We start from the raw sequence: 14109 nt of genomic DNA, 5'->3' as shown, positions 1-14109 counted from the left end.
TACCAGACACCCGGGTGAAATCGGACCGAAACACAACTCCCAAATGGAGCACCACGGGGAATGGGTTGGCATCAAGATGGAACGTGCACGAGCGTCTGCGTGTGTTCGGTTCGGTTGATGGCTACAGCCACCGTCAACCACCGTGACTGATGATGAAGCTTTATGATCATCAAGCCCGGTCCGCTGCATGAGCCGGAAGGACCCACTGTCTGCCAGATGTAATTTATATCCCTTCCAGCCCGTACTTGGCCATCCCGGGATGCAATAAATCATAGATCGTGGTTTGGACCGGATGCTCGGTTGCGAATGAGCGGCCAGTAGGTATCAGCTTCCCAGCGCCCAGTTCCGGGAATTGGTGGGCATACTTCAAAGGTATTGTGCTTATGAAGTTGGTTTGCTTTGTAATGCTGGCTTTCACGTGCAGAATGCAATATGGATAGCCGGTGTGTGTAGGGCCACTTCAAGGGAAGGAACTTTACGAAGCAGAATATTTATTAATCAAATGAACGGATTACTGCTACGAGTCAGTTATTTAGCTGCAGCAGAATCGAATTCAAAATTGATATGTTTAAAGCGAGGTACTTCCGAAAACAAGTGTACAAAAATGTATGCTCTCGACAAACAAATCTACATCTATGCCGTAAGTCAACATTGCACATTGATTTAAGCTTTTTCGCATCTTTCCAATAAAGTGTTCATGGCGAGACCTGGCGATGAAATTTTGTGGGCGTCTGTTGTATCTAGTGATCTTCATATTTTTTTTCGTCTCTCTTTAAATATCTTGCTAAAATACGTTCACAGTAAATTCTTATCAAATGTCAGCCCCCAACCGACAGATATTGGATGAAAGCGCGCAAAAAGTTTGTTTTCGTCGGAAATTTGGAGAGTTGTATTTCTTGCTAAATAAATCCATTTTTTGTTGTTCAGAAATTATTAGGTTCTTTCCATTCTACTGTGTGTGATAAGTCTTAAGTTGTGTTCAATTCTTAGCACGTTTCACAGCTTTTAACTTGTGCTTAGTATTTATTCATTATACTTTGAGTAAAATGGAGCGTTCCGGCCTTTTATGCCGACGCCACCTTACATCATCTGGTTATTTTCCCACTGCCTGGCGCACAACGTACCAGGAAAGCCTTTCTTTCTTTGCGTTACGAACATCGCATTCCTTTTGAGTTAACTATGTCTCAAATGGATTCTTCAGTAATAAAAAAAGCAGTTTAAAAAGTTCAAAGCAAATGCAAACAAATAATAAAATTAATATATACTAGGTGTTAATAGCATCCTAGCATTAGCGTGATAGAGATAGTAGAGATGCCCATTTTTAGTGAAAGGTTTTGCTGTTCATAAAAATCAATCATTCTCCCCATGCTGTGAGGATTTTTTTGTGTATTAATGTTTGAAATTTTGTTCTTTTATCCCACAGTTTATTTCACTTCACAGTTTTATTGTACAACCGATTGAACATCAGTATTTTTTTGTGTAAAATTCCCGGAACAATTCTCAAAGATAGAATCTAGACTTGAGATGATGCTTGAAGTTGAATATAATCATTTAAACCATCTTACATTTTTTCAACATTTTGAATGCTCTAAGCATTCTCTCTAATAACTCTAAGCAGTCTCCATCTTGTGGTCCGTGGACTGTTCAATAAATCTCTCAACAGGTGAAAAAGCCTCTTTTTACTCTTCGGTTTATTTCAACTGCTTGTCCAACAATTTTGGTAATTTTATTAACTGTATACACCGTAATAAGATGTTAATAGGAAAACTTAAAATAAATAATCACGAATGTGCAATAATTCACAGTGGAAATAGCACACAAACATAAGTAATCGTTGCTTCCTCTATGTATGTGAAGCTAGGTCAACAATAGAGGCAACTGGTAAACCACCGAAGTAAGCTTTTTAACGAAGAATGGAGTTCAATGTGACTGAAATTTCCTTGGCAACGAAACAATACATTCCATTAAATTTGAAGATGTGTTTATAAACTCTTGTATAAAAGCTAGAACTCTAATCACATCATTCGCACACCGCGTGTAGTTAGAAACCATCGAAGAGATTATTAAAAGCACATTATCAGTCACCATCCATTCTAATATGAGCGTGTCAACACAATTCCATAAAAAAAACCCCGAGAAATGAAACGCCCCTTTCATCGCTTCCATTCAGTCGCTAAACGTCTCATCGCATCCGGACAGTTCCGGTTTGACTGAGCCACAGAAAAGCACGGGACGCACCGCGTGCGGCAAGTGGCATCATAAATAAGTAACGAAAATATGCCACCATGGCAGAAATGCCGGTCAAAAATCACCACAAATGATTGCGGCCCGACCGCAGGATTCGAGTTCATGACCGAGCCCCTAGCACACCAGCGAAGGTGCCGGCCAAAAAAAAAAACCCCCGCACGGTGTGGAAGGTAAAGCGCCTGTCGAATGAGGCGCACAGAACACAAAAGGAACTGTGAAAGAAAACAGACCGACAAATACACGCACACACAAAATCCCGCGCACACTCTGGACACCGAGCAAAAAAAAAAACAGAATGGCCGGAGACCCGCGGGATGGTTTGAGTCAAGTGGGGCCCAAAATAAGATTATATTTCACGAAAAGCGCAATAAATTGCACATCATATTATGGGTTTTCTGTGGTGGCCGTGGACAGGAGGAACAATCACAGCGCGGGACGCCGTTTCGGAAGCGACCAGGAAATGTAATTCTGGAGGTTTCGCTTCAATTCGCAGTCGGCCGGACATTCTGCAGTCCGAGTTGCGTTGCCGGCACCAACGATGATGATGATTGTGGGCCGTAGGTTTGGTACAGTGGATTTTGCGCGGCGGTACGTAACAAAGGAGGTAACAAAAATATACATGCACCGTGCCAAAAGGCCTCCGTCTTTGTCCAAGATGGGCATACGTGATGTGGAAGCGAGCCAAAGAAAAGGCTCACCCGAGCAGGATATAAATAAAAGCTTATCTGCCCGAACGGAGCGCGTACGCGCGAACAGTACAAAAAGTGCGATCGTTTCCAGCTTGTGGTAAGGTCGAGTTCTTTTTGCGTTGTAGGAGTATGGCTTCGCACCTACGTCGATGAGACGCGCACGAAACGGAAGTCGAACCTGTCGAAACAAATTGCTCGGTTCATATTTTATTTATTAAAGAGCGTTCGCTCGGGTGTTTGCGAGGCCGCACCTGATGATTTTCTTTCCAGTGAAGTTTTCACTCCGACACGGTTCAGTTGAAACGGAACCCCGGGGGAGGAATCAGCAAAAGCAATGGCCGCATACAAACCATTCCGTACGCAACTCCATTCACTCAAATGGCAGCTGTGTCCGTGGCTCTTTGGTGGTGAGCTTTGTTTCGTAGAGCTGCGTGTTGGTGAATTGGCTTCCGGTCGCTTAGGAGCGTTTGTTAACTATGTTATGCCTTCACACTCGGCTCTGACGTGAAGTTTCCCGAAATGATTGAGTTGGAGGCAAAAATAATCGTACGCTTACCATTCCTTACCACATAGGGCATGCTAGAATAAGGAGCTTGTACATAAGCACTCACTTACTTCCTACTGCTAAGACTAAACTTTAGTGTGCTTCTTATAAGCCATCCAATTCCCGCTTGACGCCGTAACGAATTTCTCATTCGATACCAAAACCCAAACATCATCACATCATTTCGGGGAGGGGGTCGGCTTCCGGTGCCCGGAACAAGTAATCAGGTTAAAATTGTTTCCGATGCCGAGACGATTGAAAAATGCTGCCGACCGTTCAGAACGGTTTGCCATTGGCGGCAATCGATCTGAGCACGTGATGATTATTTGGCTTCCGTTTGTACCTCTTCCCCCACTCCCTAGAATTGGAGTTTCGCTTTAGAGCAACACGTATCTAAAGTCACGTTTGGTGTTGTTTTTGGCTTCCCATTTAATGCAGACGGCAAACGAAACCTTTTGAAATTGAACCTCATTTTTCGTTCTTCTACTCATGAGTGGGGCGCTTCTGCGATTGGTGGGTAATGTGATTGGGCAAACAGCAAAATGATCTGCGTTTGTTTGGCTCATAATTTCACCCTTTAACTATTGATTTGATCATTTGTAATGAATAAACGTTTAGAAAAATATGTGTTTGAAACCGATCCGTATCGCCGGAGAATGATTGTGTTCATCGAAACAAATGTGGTGTTGAAGATCATAAAATGTGTCAAAACGATACAATGCTGTACGGATTTGATACACAAGTGTAAGCTCGCTGCGTGGCTCCATTCGCACGGTAGCGCAATCGTTCGGTAACGCAAATGGAGTATTGTGCCGTCTAAACGATCCTGGACGCAGAACGGATCGACAACGATGCTCCATTCGGCCGCGTTTCGATTCCGAACTACCCGGGAACCACGCGTTGTCATTCGTACTTACGAGTTTCAGCCAAATATTCGTCACGAGCAGCTGATTTTTTTCGTCCTGAAAGAAGATGAAGCATTCAATAAATTTAGGTTAGTACTCTTGAACAGTGCATTGAATAATATAGTGTAAATTAGTGAAAATTAAATTATATTGACATTGTTGGTAAATAATGTTCGAAAACCCTGTAATTCATTGAAATGAATTTTTAAATATCAGCTGGTGATACACGACTACATGGATGGTCAATGATCCATTCTCATTTTGTAGAAGCATTATTGATGAAGGTAAATGAGTGTACCTATCGGTTAACGAGCGAAATTAAAATAAAAGTTGGTTATTTATAATTTTCCAAAAAAACACTAATAAATCCCGAAGTTCGGAGAAGACGTTCTACTGCACTTTTGAAGTCAATCAAAATTTGCGATGCGAACGGTCAAAATTCCACACATTGATGTTGAAATATGAACCAGAGTGCTGACTGCAACCCTTTACGTACTGGGGAAACGACTTCATATAAAACACGTGTTGCGATGATAATGCTGGGACTATGTAGAACTTAAATATATCCAAAAAGGAGCTCCAGAGCTCCTACATAGCGTAGAAAGACAGTCGCTACAATGATGAGCTGAGTGCTGCAATGAGCTTTACCAGGCTCCAGTGGGTTGGACATGTCATGAGAATAACACCAGAAGACTCAACTCGTAAAATACTTTTAGATCGCGCACATGGACATAGGAGGCGTGGAAAATTGAGATGGAGTTGAGTGACGTTGAGCGCCACCTAAGTCGGGATCAAGGTCTGTGTAGGATAGAGGTCGAGCAATTTGACAAGTAGGCAAAAGTTCGTTACACGTGATTTGACGTTTGGATGCCCTTTTCCATGCAAATGTTTTGTGTGTAGTTGTGTTAGTTAGACGGGCCGGTCAAAGCAACAACATTTTTATTGTTTGAGATTTGGTTGGAAATTTGTGTCGCTGTTTTTCGATTTTAGTCCGGAAGAACATCTGCAGATCTCATTGGCGATTGGTGTTAGGCATGATTGGTGTTCAAGGCAGGTGAGAAGGCAGAGATTCGGATTCGGAACTTTGCGATATAGCAAACATCTAGGCTAGACGCAAGGAAAAAGTGTCGCTAATACCACGATAAGAGAGTATGAGTGAGCATGTTACGGGCGACCAAACGTCAAATGAAATCGAAAATGGCGTACCCCTATCTTGGCTATTATTTGTCCTCTATCCTACACAGACCTTGGGTCGGGATATTGGATTGGCAGACAGCTCTCGATCGAAGGCGGTTTCAATGATTTTTACAACACACCAAATTAACTAAATTGAAGTGACATTAAACATTACACTATCACAAGATATGATTGATATCACACATAAGTAAAATATTGTCTAATGCCTAGAATACCTTTTCAAGAAACGTACCCAATGCTTACTTTTTGCTTAGCTTGAACACAATAACACAATAAAATAACCTAGGAACTTTTTGGACAATCTTTTGATTTCCAATGCTACGGGATTTACCCGTAGCAACAAAGTCTGCAGAAAAGTCCAGATTTACTATTTACTATTACTTACCGAAAATCTACCAATCGAACTCGCATCATAAACTTCACTAACCTATTTTCCAAACTTACTATCGATTTTTGTTCGACAGATGCATCTGCTAAGTCAGCATTTTCATCGTCAAACTTCCAACTAGCCGGCAGGCGCTGGCTCCCTAATGGAACTGTCCTGTTTCGAGCCGAAATGCTGTGGATGGCTTACAATCACTGCATCGAACTGAAGGGCGAACATAAATGCAAACAAGCTCAAATTTGGCTAGTGAACCAGTGTCTCAACCTTTACCGTCCGACAACTGGCAGGCCTCCAGGTCATGGAACTATGATCGAGAGTGCTAATTGAACCCCCCACCCCCTCGCTAAGCACGTAACACTATCCTGCCTTTCAGTGCCCTTTTGTCAGGTCGGCCTGAGACGTTCGCAAACCCGCTTTTGCGAAATCCTGCCCGTGTTCCACTAAAATTACGTTGTTCCAGAAATGGATGAAGCTTAAAACCCGAAAACCCCAGACCGGATCTTTATGGGTTGTACGGGGTACGGGGCACTCGGCGGGGTCTCGGGGAGATTGTTTGGGAAAATCAATTATGCAAGCGGCCCATGGCGATGCCCCAGCACGGGGACGTGTCACACAAAAATGATGCTGGTAGTTTTCTCGTTACTTACATGACTCTTACATACCGACACGAACGGCATACACATACACACGCACACACACAAAGGACAGACACTGTTGCAGACGTACGGGAGCGCGCGAAAAAAGGGCAACGAATCATCTTCCAGCTGGTTGCCTTCCACCAAATATGGGATACGCTGTTATACAACCATGTCGACGGTGATGTTCAACCTGCTTCCAATTCCAGCTGTCCTGTCCGCCGGTTCGCTTTTTCGTTCCTCACTTAAACACGAAGAAAAACAGACACCAAGGAGCGGCCCATCGAAAGGGGGCCGGAAGGGCGAGAGAGGGACGACGACTATTTGCATCTCAATTACAGCTCCCATATCGCACTTCGGACAAAGCCCTTAATCTGAAGTACACTCCTAGTGATGAAAATGGCACACTGCAGTGGGAGGGCGTGGGTAGAACACAGGCTCTACCAATTCTTGTACCACTGCCGCACTGCTCTTGAACCAGAATGGAGTGAAGAATTCGAGCGCCAGGCCTTGTTTCGTCTGTTTGGCCCTGACTTACAATCATCCGAGCACCCCTTATAATAGTTCGCGTGGAAGCTGGAAGCAGTGGTGCCACACACACCGGGCAAAACTGACCTCACGCGAACAGGCGAACATGAGCGTGAGCTGAGCACGGTTGAAAGTGAGAACCGTGTGGCGAGTGAGTAGGCACGGGTGAGAGAATCATTTATTTAAAAATTTACAAACGCAAGCGCACTACACACACTCGGTACTCGGGCACAAGTATGCTATTCTTCTTTATGCTTCCTAGCATTTCCTCCCGACCCCCGATTTCGTTACAGCTCACTTGTGTTCGGCTTATGCGAACGATCCATTTTCTCTTCCGTTACACCAGACCCATTTTGTTAAAGTGAATATTATATCCCTTTGGTGGAGATCCATGAAACACGAAACCAAAAAAGGACAGAGGGATCGTATTCATCCCCGAACCTAAAACGGTACAAAAACCCCGTAACCGAACACTGGCAGCATACGGGACGGGTACAAGCTTCAGTTTGCCACCGATTTTCCGAACCCGCCGGCCGCTCGCTACCGGGCTGAGGTGTCGCTAGTTCACGGTATTCCTTCGCATTCGTACTGGAGGACACCGACAGCTGTAATAAAATTTCGCAAGCAAATCCACTACAGCCCTTAAATGTGCATGTAAAATCACTTTTGATAACCTCACTTGGCTCCCGGTTTTTTTGTGGGTGAACAGTGAAAACCCTGCGCAAGGGAGGTAGTGCGCGACGAACAGGGAACTCCGAAACGGATATCCGTTTTTGTTTCGCTTTGTTATTTCACGACACAAAGAGTTGAAGAAACCGCTTAGAGTGGAAGGCATCGGACCGATTGAATAAAGGCTCAACCGAACTGCAAAACTGCACTGTTGAACGAACGTTTCCACCGTACCGCGCGAGACCTTCACATTATGCACACTGTTGCAGGTTAACTACAGGTAGATGGAGTGATTGGAATCCTTGTTAAAAGGGAGCAAATAGAATTGGCAGATGGGGAAAAAAAAAAACGGAACACTGATAAAATGAGCACACTTCGCGATGCACTCTATTACGCCTCGAAACGGCGGTAGTTAGAATAATCCGCAAAGAATTATTATGGTACCGTTTGTGATAGAGATTAGCATTCATGGAATTGAAACATAAATTTAGATTAAGGCGATAAATGGGTTGCAGAAATCGGTGGCAACGTTTGTTTATGTTTCCGGGAAGCATGATATGTGAAAACAATTAAAAAGAAAAGATTACCGCTGCCAATTTTAAAGCGAAACATTTTTTGTTCATAGATTGCAAATGGAAATTCGGTTAGAGTAGCTAATGTTGGCTTTTCTCCAACCATTAGTTTTAGAAAATAATGACATATTTAATTGGATAGTAAACAAATGAGGTACAGGCAGTCCCCGAGATACGCTATTATAGCGGACCGCTATAAACCGGGAAAAATCCGCGTAACTCGAATTTCCGCGTAAGTCGAATTCTGGTGCGTTGAATTTCGTTTATACTTCAAAGTCACAGAGTCGACTTCCTTCTCTGCATTTGATTTATGCAACGGATCAGGCGATTTTTGGAAAGGTTACATAAAAATAAGCTAAAAACAAATGTTTTATGTGACATAAAAGGTATTTTCGACCAATTTTCCACCATTTTGCTTAAATTTTGTGCTATAAACTAGCTCCGCTGTCAAATTTCCACAAACCGTGTACATCCGAATCCGCGTATAAGAGGATCCGCGTATCTCGGGGACTGCCTGTACTTTGTATTTTCCAGTTATGGCCGATCAATTATAGTAAATTTCCATATTTCAGTTGAAACCAGTTTCTTGAAAACAGTATCAGACCAGCAGGTTATTTAACAGAAGTAGTTACTGAAAGCTTATATGCCATGGCCAGAACTATTTACACCTAACCTCGAATAGAGGACCTAATTTAGGATTTTCGGGATCACCAAGGCTTTATCAAATAAATAAATAAATAAAACCTACACCAAATGCTAAAATTTGTGCTTCCAGTGGTGTTAACTACTCTTTTAGCTAAAGTTAAAATGCATTTTTTTTTCTTCAAGGTTTATGAAGCAGCAAGATTAAAGTAATTTTTGCATAGCATGTGGTGAGTTAAACATTTGCCAGTGCTTTAAAATATCTTTGATTTTGATTTAACGTTGCCAAAATAAATCATCTACGTCGTATAAGCATTGTTTATCGCCTTTCTACAAAATGGACTCCAGCACCATTTTCTATTTTTTTTCAACACTTCAAATATCTGCTACTAAGTGTTTGGTCACATTTCGGTAGATTTAAGACAGCTCAGCTGTATCGAAAGGTCCGCGTGCAGGTAATAAAAATATGATTTTATTTACTTTTATCACCAGCGCAGACTCGTTTTTAGATCGCGCAAGCAACAAAAAAAAACACATCCCGTCGCACACATACATAGAAGATTAACCACTCGTATCATGAATTTAGTTCCGTAGCAGGTGGTTGGTATTTTATTCCCACTCCCACTCTATATCCCACCATCAGGACAAAGTGTCTCGTAAAGGCGAGCGAGCGAGCAACAAAAAAAAAGGCCAGTCCAACCGGAGAAGGCGTTTGAAGTTTTAATGACCCGTGGCCAAAGGTTGTGTTCGATTGGCACCGAACTTACAGCAGAAGGTACGGAGATCCTAACGACTAGATCTGCGTTCCAGTTTTAACGAGCTTCAACGCTAACGATGTCTCGGCCGCACTGGACTCAGGGCGAATAAGAACAAAAAGGACTGTAGTGCCTTCGACTTCAGCAAAGCATTCTTTTCTGTCTCTCGCTGAGTGGGACAAATCGATGCCACCAACTCATCAGCTCGATCAACCGTAAAACAAATCGAAGCTAATCGAAATGTGAGCTTCATATTCGCATAACAAAAAAAGACAACAACGCAAAGAAAACTCAATGACCCATTCATCCATCGATCGATTTTTATAGCACACATTTCGAGGTTGTCTATCGCCCACCAAAAGGCGAAAGACGTCGGAATGGTGATAATGGTACGGAATGAGAAGAAAGTATGCAGATATTGTATTATTTAAATACACAAGCAGCATAAAAGGGAATGCTTTTGCGCAACAATATGGCGGAGCAGAACCGTATTTGGGAAAGCTCCTGACAGCAACAGCACTTTACAGAAGACACATTGGCTACACTCTTAAATGTTATCGATGTGAATGGGCACCGAAAAATCAAATGATCTGCAAACAGCCAGAGATAAATAAATGCACCGGACCGTCGCGCGGTGAAACAACCGCCGCAATCGGCTGTTTTTGGTCAAAGCACGTCTGACGGCGGTGTAATAAAAGCTAATGTCACGTCGCGAACTTACCACGTCAATGATTTGCATTAGCGTTAAACCAAAGCTCAACTGAAGGGGATCCGATTCGTTTACCACCGGCCGCTCCAGGATGTTGTACGAGTCGAGCAGATCGTGCAGCAGTCGTTTCTCGTTGTATCCGGCCATGCACACTGGAAAGGAAAGCGGGGTGAGACAAAGAAGAATTACGATTAGGTCAACAGTTTGGCAATACAGTTGTGGTATCAGGGTATCATAGCGAATGTTGATTGATAAATGAAACGGTGCGGAAATTACTACGGAAAAATACTGTAAATAAACCAAATCGTAACCAAATGAAATATGTGTCTCAGGTGATTTAATTACTGTCCATGTCGGTGGCGGCATTTTTCCGGTGTGTTCAAATTCATTACATGCGCACCCTGCCCCAGCCCCACATCCACCGCATGTGGGCTCCCTTTCAGTACCTTCAAAATAATTACACTTCATAATCCGCATGAATGGAAATAAATAACTTTATTCGGTGCTTGCCGTGTCCCACCCGGTGGGAGTTTGCTAGATCCGTTTGCGACAACGGCTTGACAACCCCGCATGCGAACAACGCCTAACCGAAGGAAAATTAGGAAAAATCCCTTTTATTAGCGCGAAATGTGAGAGCAGAAAATGAAATTCCTTGCCAAACGGCAGTGTGTGTGTGCGGCACATTAGCTTGGCATTTCCGCAGTCCTAATGGGAGCGGCACGGCAGTTTCCATGAGTCGGTTGAAAAATCGAGCCTATGGGCTGAACTACCCGCACACGTGGGTGTGTATGTGTGTGTGAGTGCGTGTGTACATATGAGTAAACACACACGATAATCGAGTGTAACATGTTCATAATATGGCCCCCCCTCGCCGTACCATGTACTCGGTACATAGGCGGGGAATTCTCCCATTCAATACAGAGCTCCCCCCGTTTTGTGCCTTCTTAAACCGTTTCGAGGCGGCAGTGGTAAAGAACGCGCAACAGCAAAAAAAGGGAGAAAACACGGAAAGGTTGTTCGTTCAATTTTCCACGGGATTACGTTTTTGACACGGGGCTCATTCGATGCTGTTGTCGGGGACGAAGGTAAGGACGTATCATCCGCTTGGGTAAACTTGAGTCGTAAAGTTTCGGATTTAAGAATCCGGGGTTCAGGCCCCAGTTGTACCACGTTAGCAGGCTTGGAATCGTGCCCCATCCCGCACAACGCGTGCACTGTAGAGGTGAGCGCAAGGTGGAGTACGCAGCCACAAACAACGTACGCAGCCATAACGCTGCAGTAAGCTACCGGGCGTCTCCATCGCAAACGGATCCAGAGGTGAATTAATGATGGTGCCATAGACGGTAGCGACCGGCGGTAATTCTAAATTGAAAAATTAACTCCATTCCAACACAAACAAACGGTTCGGTCTTGGAATGAGGAATAACTTTAATAGGAATGCTAAGTTTTATTAAAACAGCAACTTGTGAAGATATTCCGTTACGATTAATAAGTAGAAGTACGCTCGAAGTAGTTGAGTTATTTAAAGCTGTCGTTTCGATAGAACTCACACTTAACCCCAAATCATCTCATCCAGTCATGAAAATAAACCGCTCGAAAAAAAAATGGCCCACCCATTGTTGAATATTCTTTGCTACAAAGCCCAATAAACTACCTTGGCAGACGAAGAAGATGGCTGGCCGTCGCCAAAAGAAAGCGAATAAAGTCGCTCATAATTCATCCCCTAAACCACTTCGACGGAAAAGCCGATGGCCATCACAACCCGTGCGGAAAGAAGTAGATAATTCGACGATTCCGTTTCATAAAAGGGACAATATTTTCCTTCTTCTTTCTGAAGGTGTCTCACTCCTTTGTACCCATTGCCGGTTAACAGAGAGAGGGAGAGAGAAAGAGAGAGAGAGAGAGATCCCAAGGACCAAAAATCCGTGCTCAGCATTCAAAAAGGTGGACTGCGGGGGTCAATCTGCACCAGCACAACCCCGCATCATTTGTGGGACCTTATTGACCGAAAAGGCCGTTCACGTGCCCTGTCGATGACATGCCATCGTACAGATGAATCCCTTTTTTCAGACGGTGGACTTCACTCTCTCTTCGTTTACTTCGCCCCACATTTGCGGCCCGTTTGGTACTGGACGCGATGTATATTCTGGTCGTTTCTTGTACGTTGTTGTTTGCCAGGTGGAGAGATGATGTTAAGATGGTGTTTTCGTTTCGATGCCGTACACGAAATGCTGCACGGTCGGTTTGTCGTTTTATTTTTCCCCAAAGCACCATACCGGGCACAACTATACGCGCGGGAGATCAAACGGATAGGGAGGAGATGCGTTACCCAAACGGTAACGCAATACGTTTACACGTACAGGCATCATTTCCTTCGCCACGATCGCTGCTGGTCATCGATTATGTCGAGGAATAAATAAATGGATGAGAAGTGATTCCGTCTTCCTGACGGCGAAAACGTGACCGGCGCATGCAATGAGGCAATATTTAACCTCAGGAATCGTGAAGTTCAAAATCAAAATTCCAACCAGACACTTGGTAGCCAATAATTGAAAGCGAACTTAACTTGGGGGCGGAGGAAAAATTTAATACATTATCGTCTATTTCAATACAATAAATCAGTTACATGAACACAACGTTTCGTTTCCAATCTTTTTGTTGCGACGAAAGCGTTCGACACCCCTGTCGGTAAAGTAACGGCGCGCTTCGGCAGGACCCGACGATAAACGGCGCGCAATTGGCACGCGAGTAGGCAGCTAGGAAGCGTGTAGGGTCAGTACAAAAGTAGCAGTGAAGAATATTCAACGTAGAAAGTGACCAGTGAACAGGGAAACACAGAAAGGAGACGAAATTTCAGAACCGTCCGCAAATCCGTCCGTCTACAAGCCTCTGAGAGTAGAATCGGGCCAAATAAAAAGTGACGGTTATCGAAAAACCTCCGCAACACTTTTCATTTTCGTTAAACTTATTCCTTACATCGCTCCCAAGTTGTGACTTGTTTACGAATGGATAGAGTATAGGTTTAGCCTTTAAGTAATCTATTTGTATAATGGTAGTTAATAAATGTAAGAAGATAATGATGGGATATGTGTTTTTTGGTCTACAATTAAACGCTCCGTTCTGATTACTTCTCTGTTTGCTACTGCTACTGCTACTGCCTCTTTGTCCTTTCTGCGCTGGCTTATATAACACTATTTCCAGGGCTGTCAAACCTTTTTCCCACATAAATAAATATAAAAAAATAATTCACGCTTCTGTCGCAATTCTCAATCTGTTTAACTTTATTTAAATAGATTCAACCTCATGTAACACGCTTCACACAACCTAGAAAACTAATGGGGGAGAAATGAAATACAATCGGTAAAGTCTCATTAACACCTGCGACAGATTGTTCCGGTTGCAACCTACATTCCCAGCTGCATCAGGTTGAATGTAGAGAGCAGAATGACAAAAAAAAAACACAAACACACACGCACACACTGGCTCCCAGCATTCCATGCAAGCTCCCGGTACACCAAGTGACACAAAACAGGATGAGGTCATTAAACTAATGATCCCATCACACATAAACCCACACACGGCCCATCCATCCTCTCGCAAGTGTTCGCTACCTGTCGTGGGCTAGAGCCGTT

At 43.5% G+C, this 14109-nt stretch overlaps 1 protein-coding gene across 1 annotated transcript in view; it reads right to left on the bottom strand.

Annotated features, from left to right (window-relative positions):
• LOC128305099 (neuronal acetylcholine receptor subunit alpha-7-like) overlaps positions 1–14109 on the bottom strand; it is a 75397-nt gene that overhangs the window by 24365 nt on the left and 36923 nt on the right. Inside the window, exons 4-5 of the mRNA XM_053042400.1 lie at positions 10490–10629; positions 4398–4442 (exon numbers count right to left, since the gene is read on the bottom strand). Of these exons, the coding sequence (XP_052898360.1) occupies positions 4398–4442; positions 10490–10629 (185 nt within the window). The remainder of the gene's footprint in view (positions 1–4397; positions 4443–10489; positions 10630–14109) is intronic.

This window comes from Anopheles moucheti, chromosome 3, assembly GCF_943734755.1.
Source record: "Anopheles moucheti chromosome 3, idAnoMoucSN_F20_07, whole genome shotgun sequence".
NCBI classification, from domain to species: domain Eukaryota; kingdom Metazoa; phylum Arthropoda; class Insecta; order Diptera; family Culicidae; genus Anopheles; species Anopheles moucheti.
Note: the sequence above shows the minus strand (reverse complement) of the source record. Positions and strands in the feature narration are given on the sequence as shown.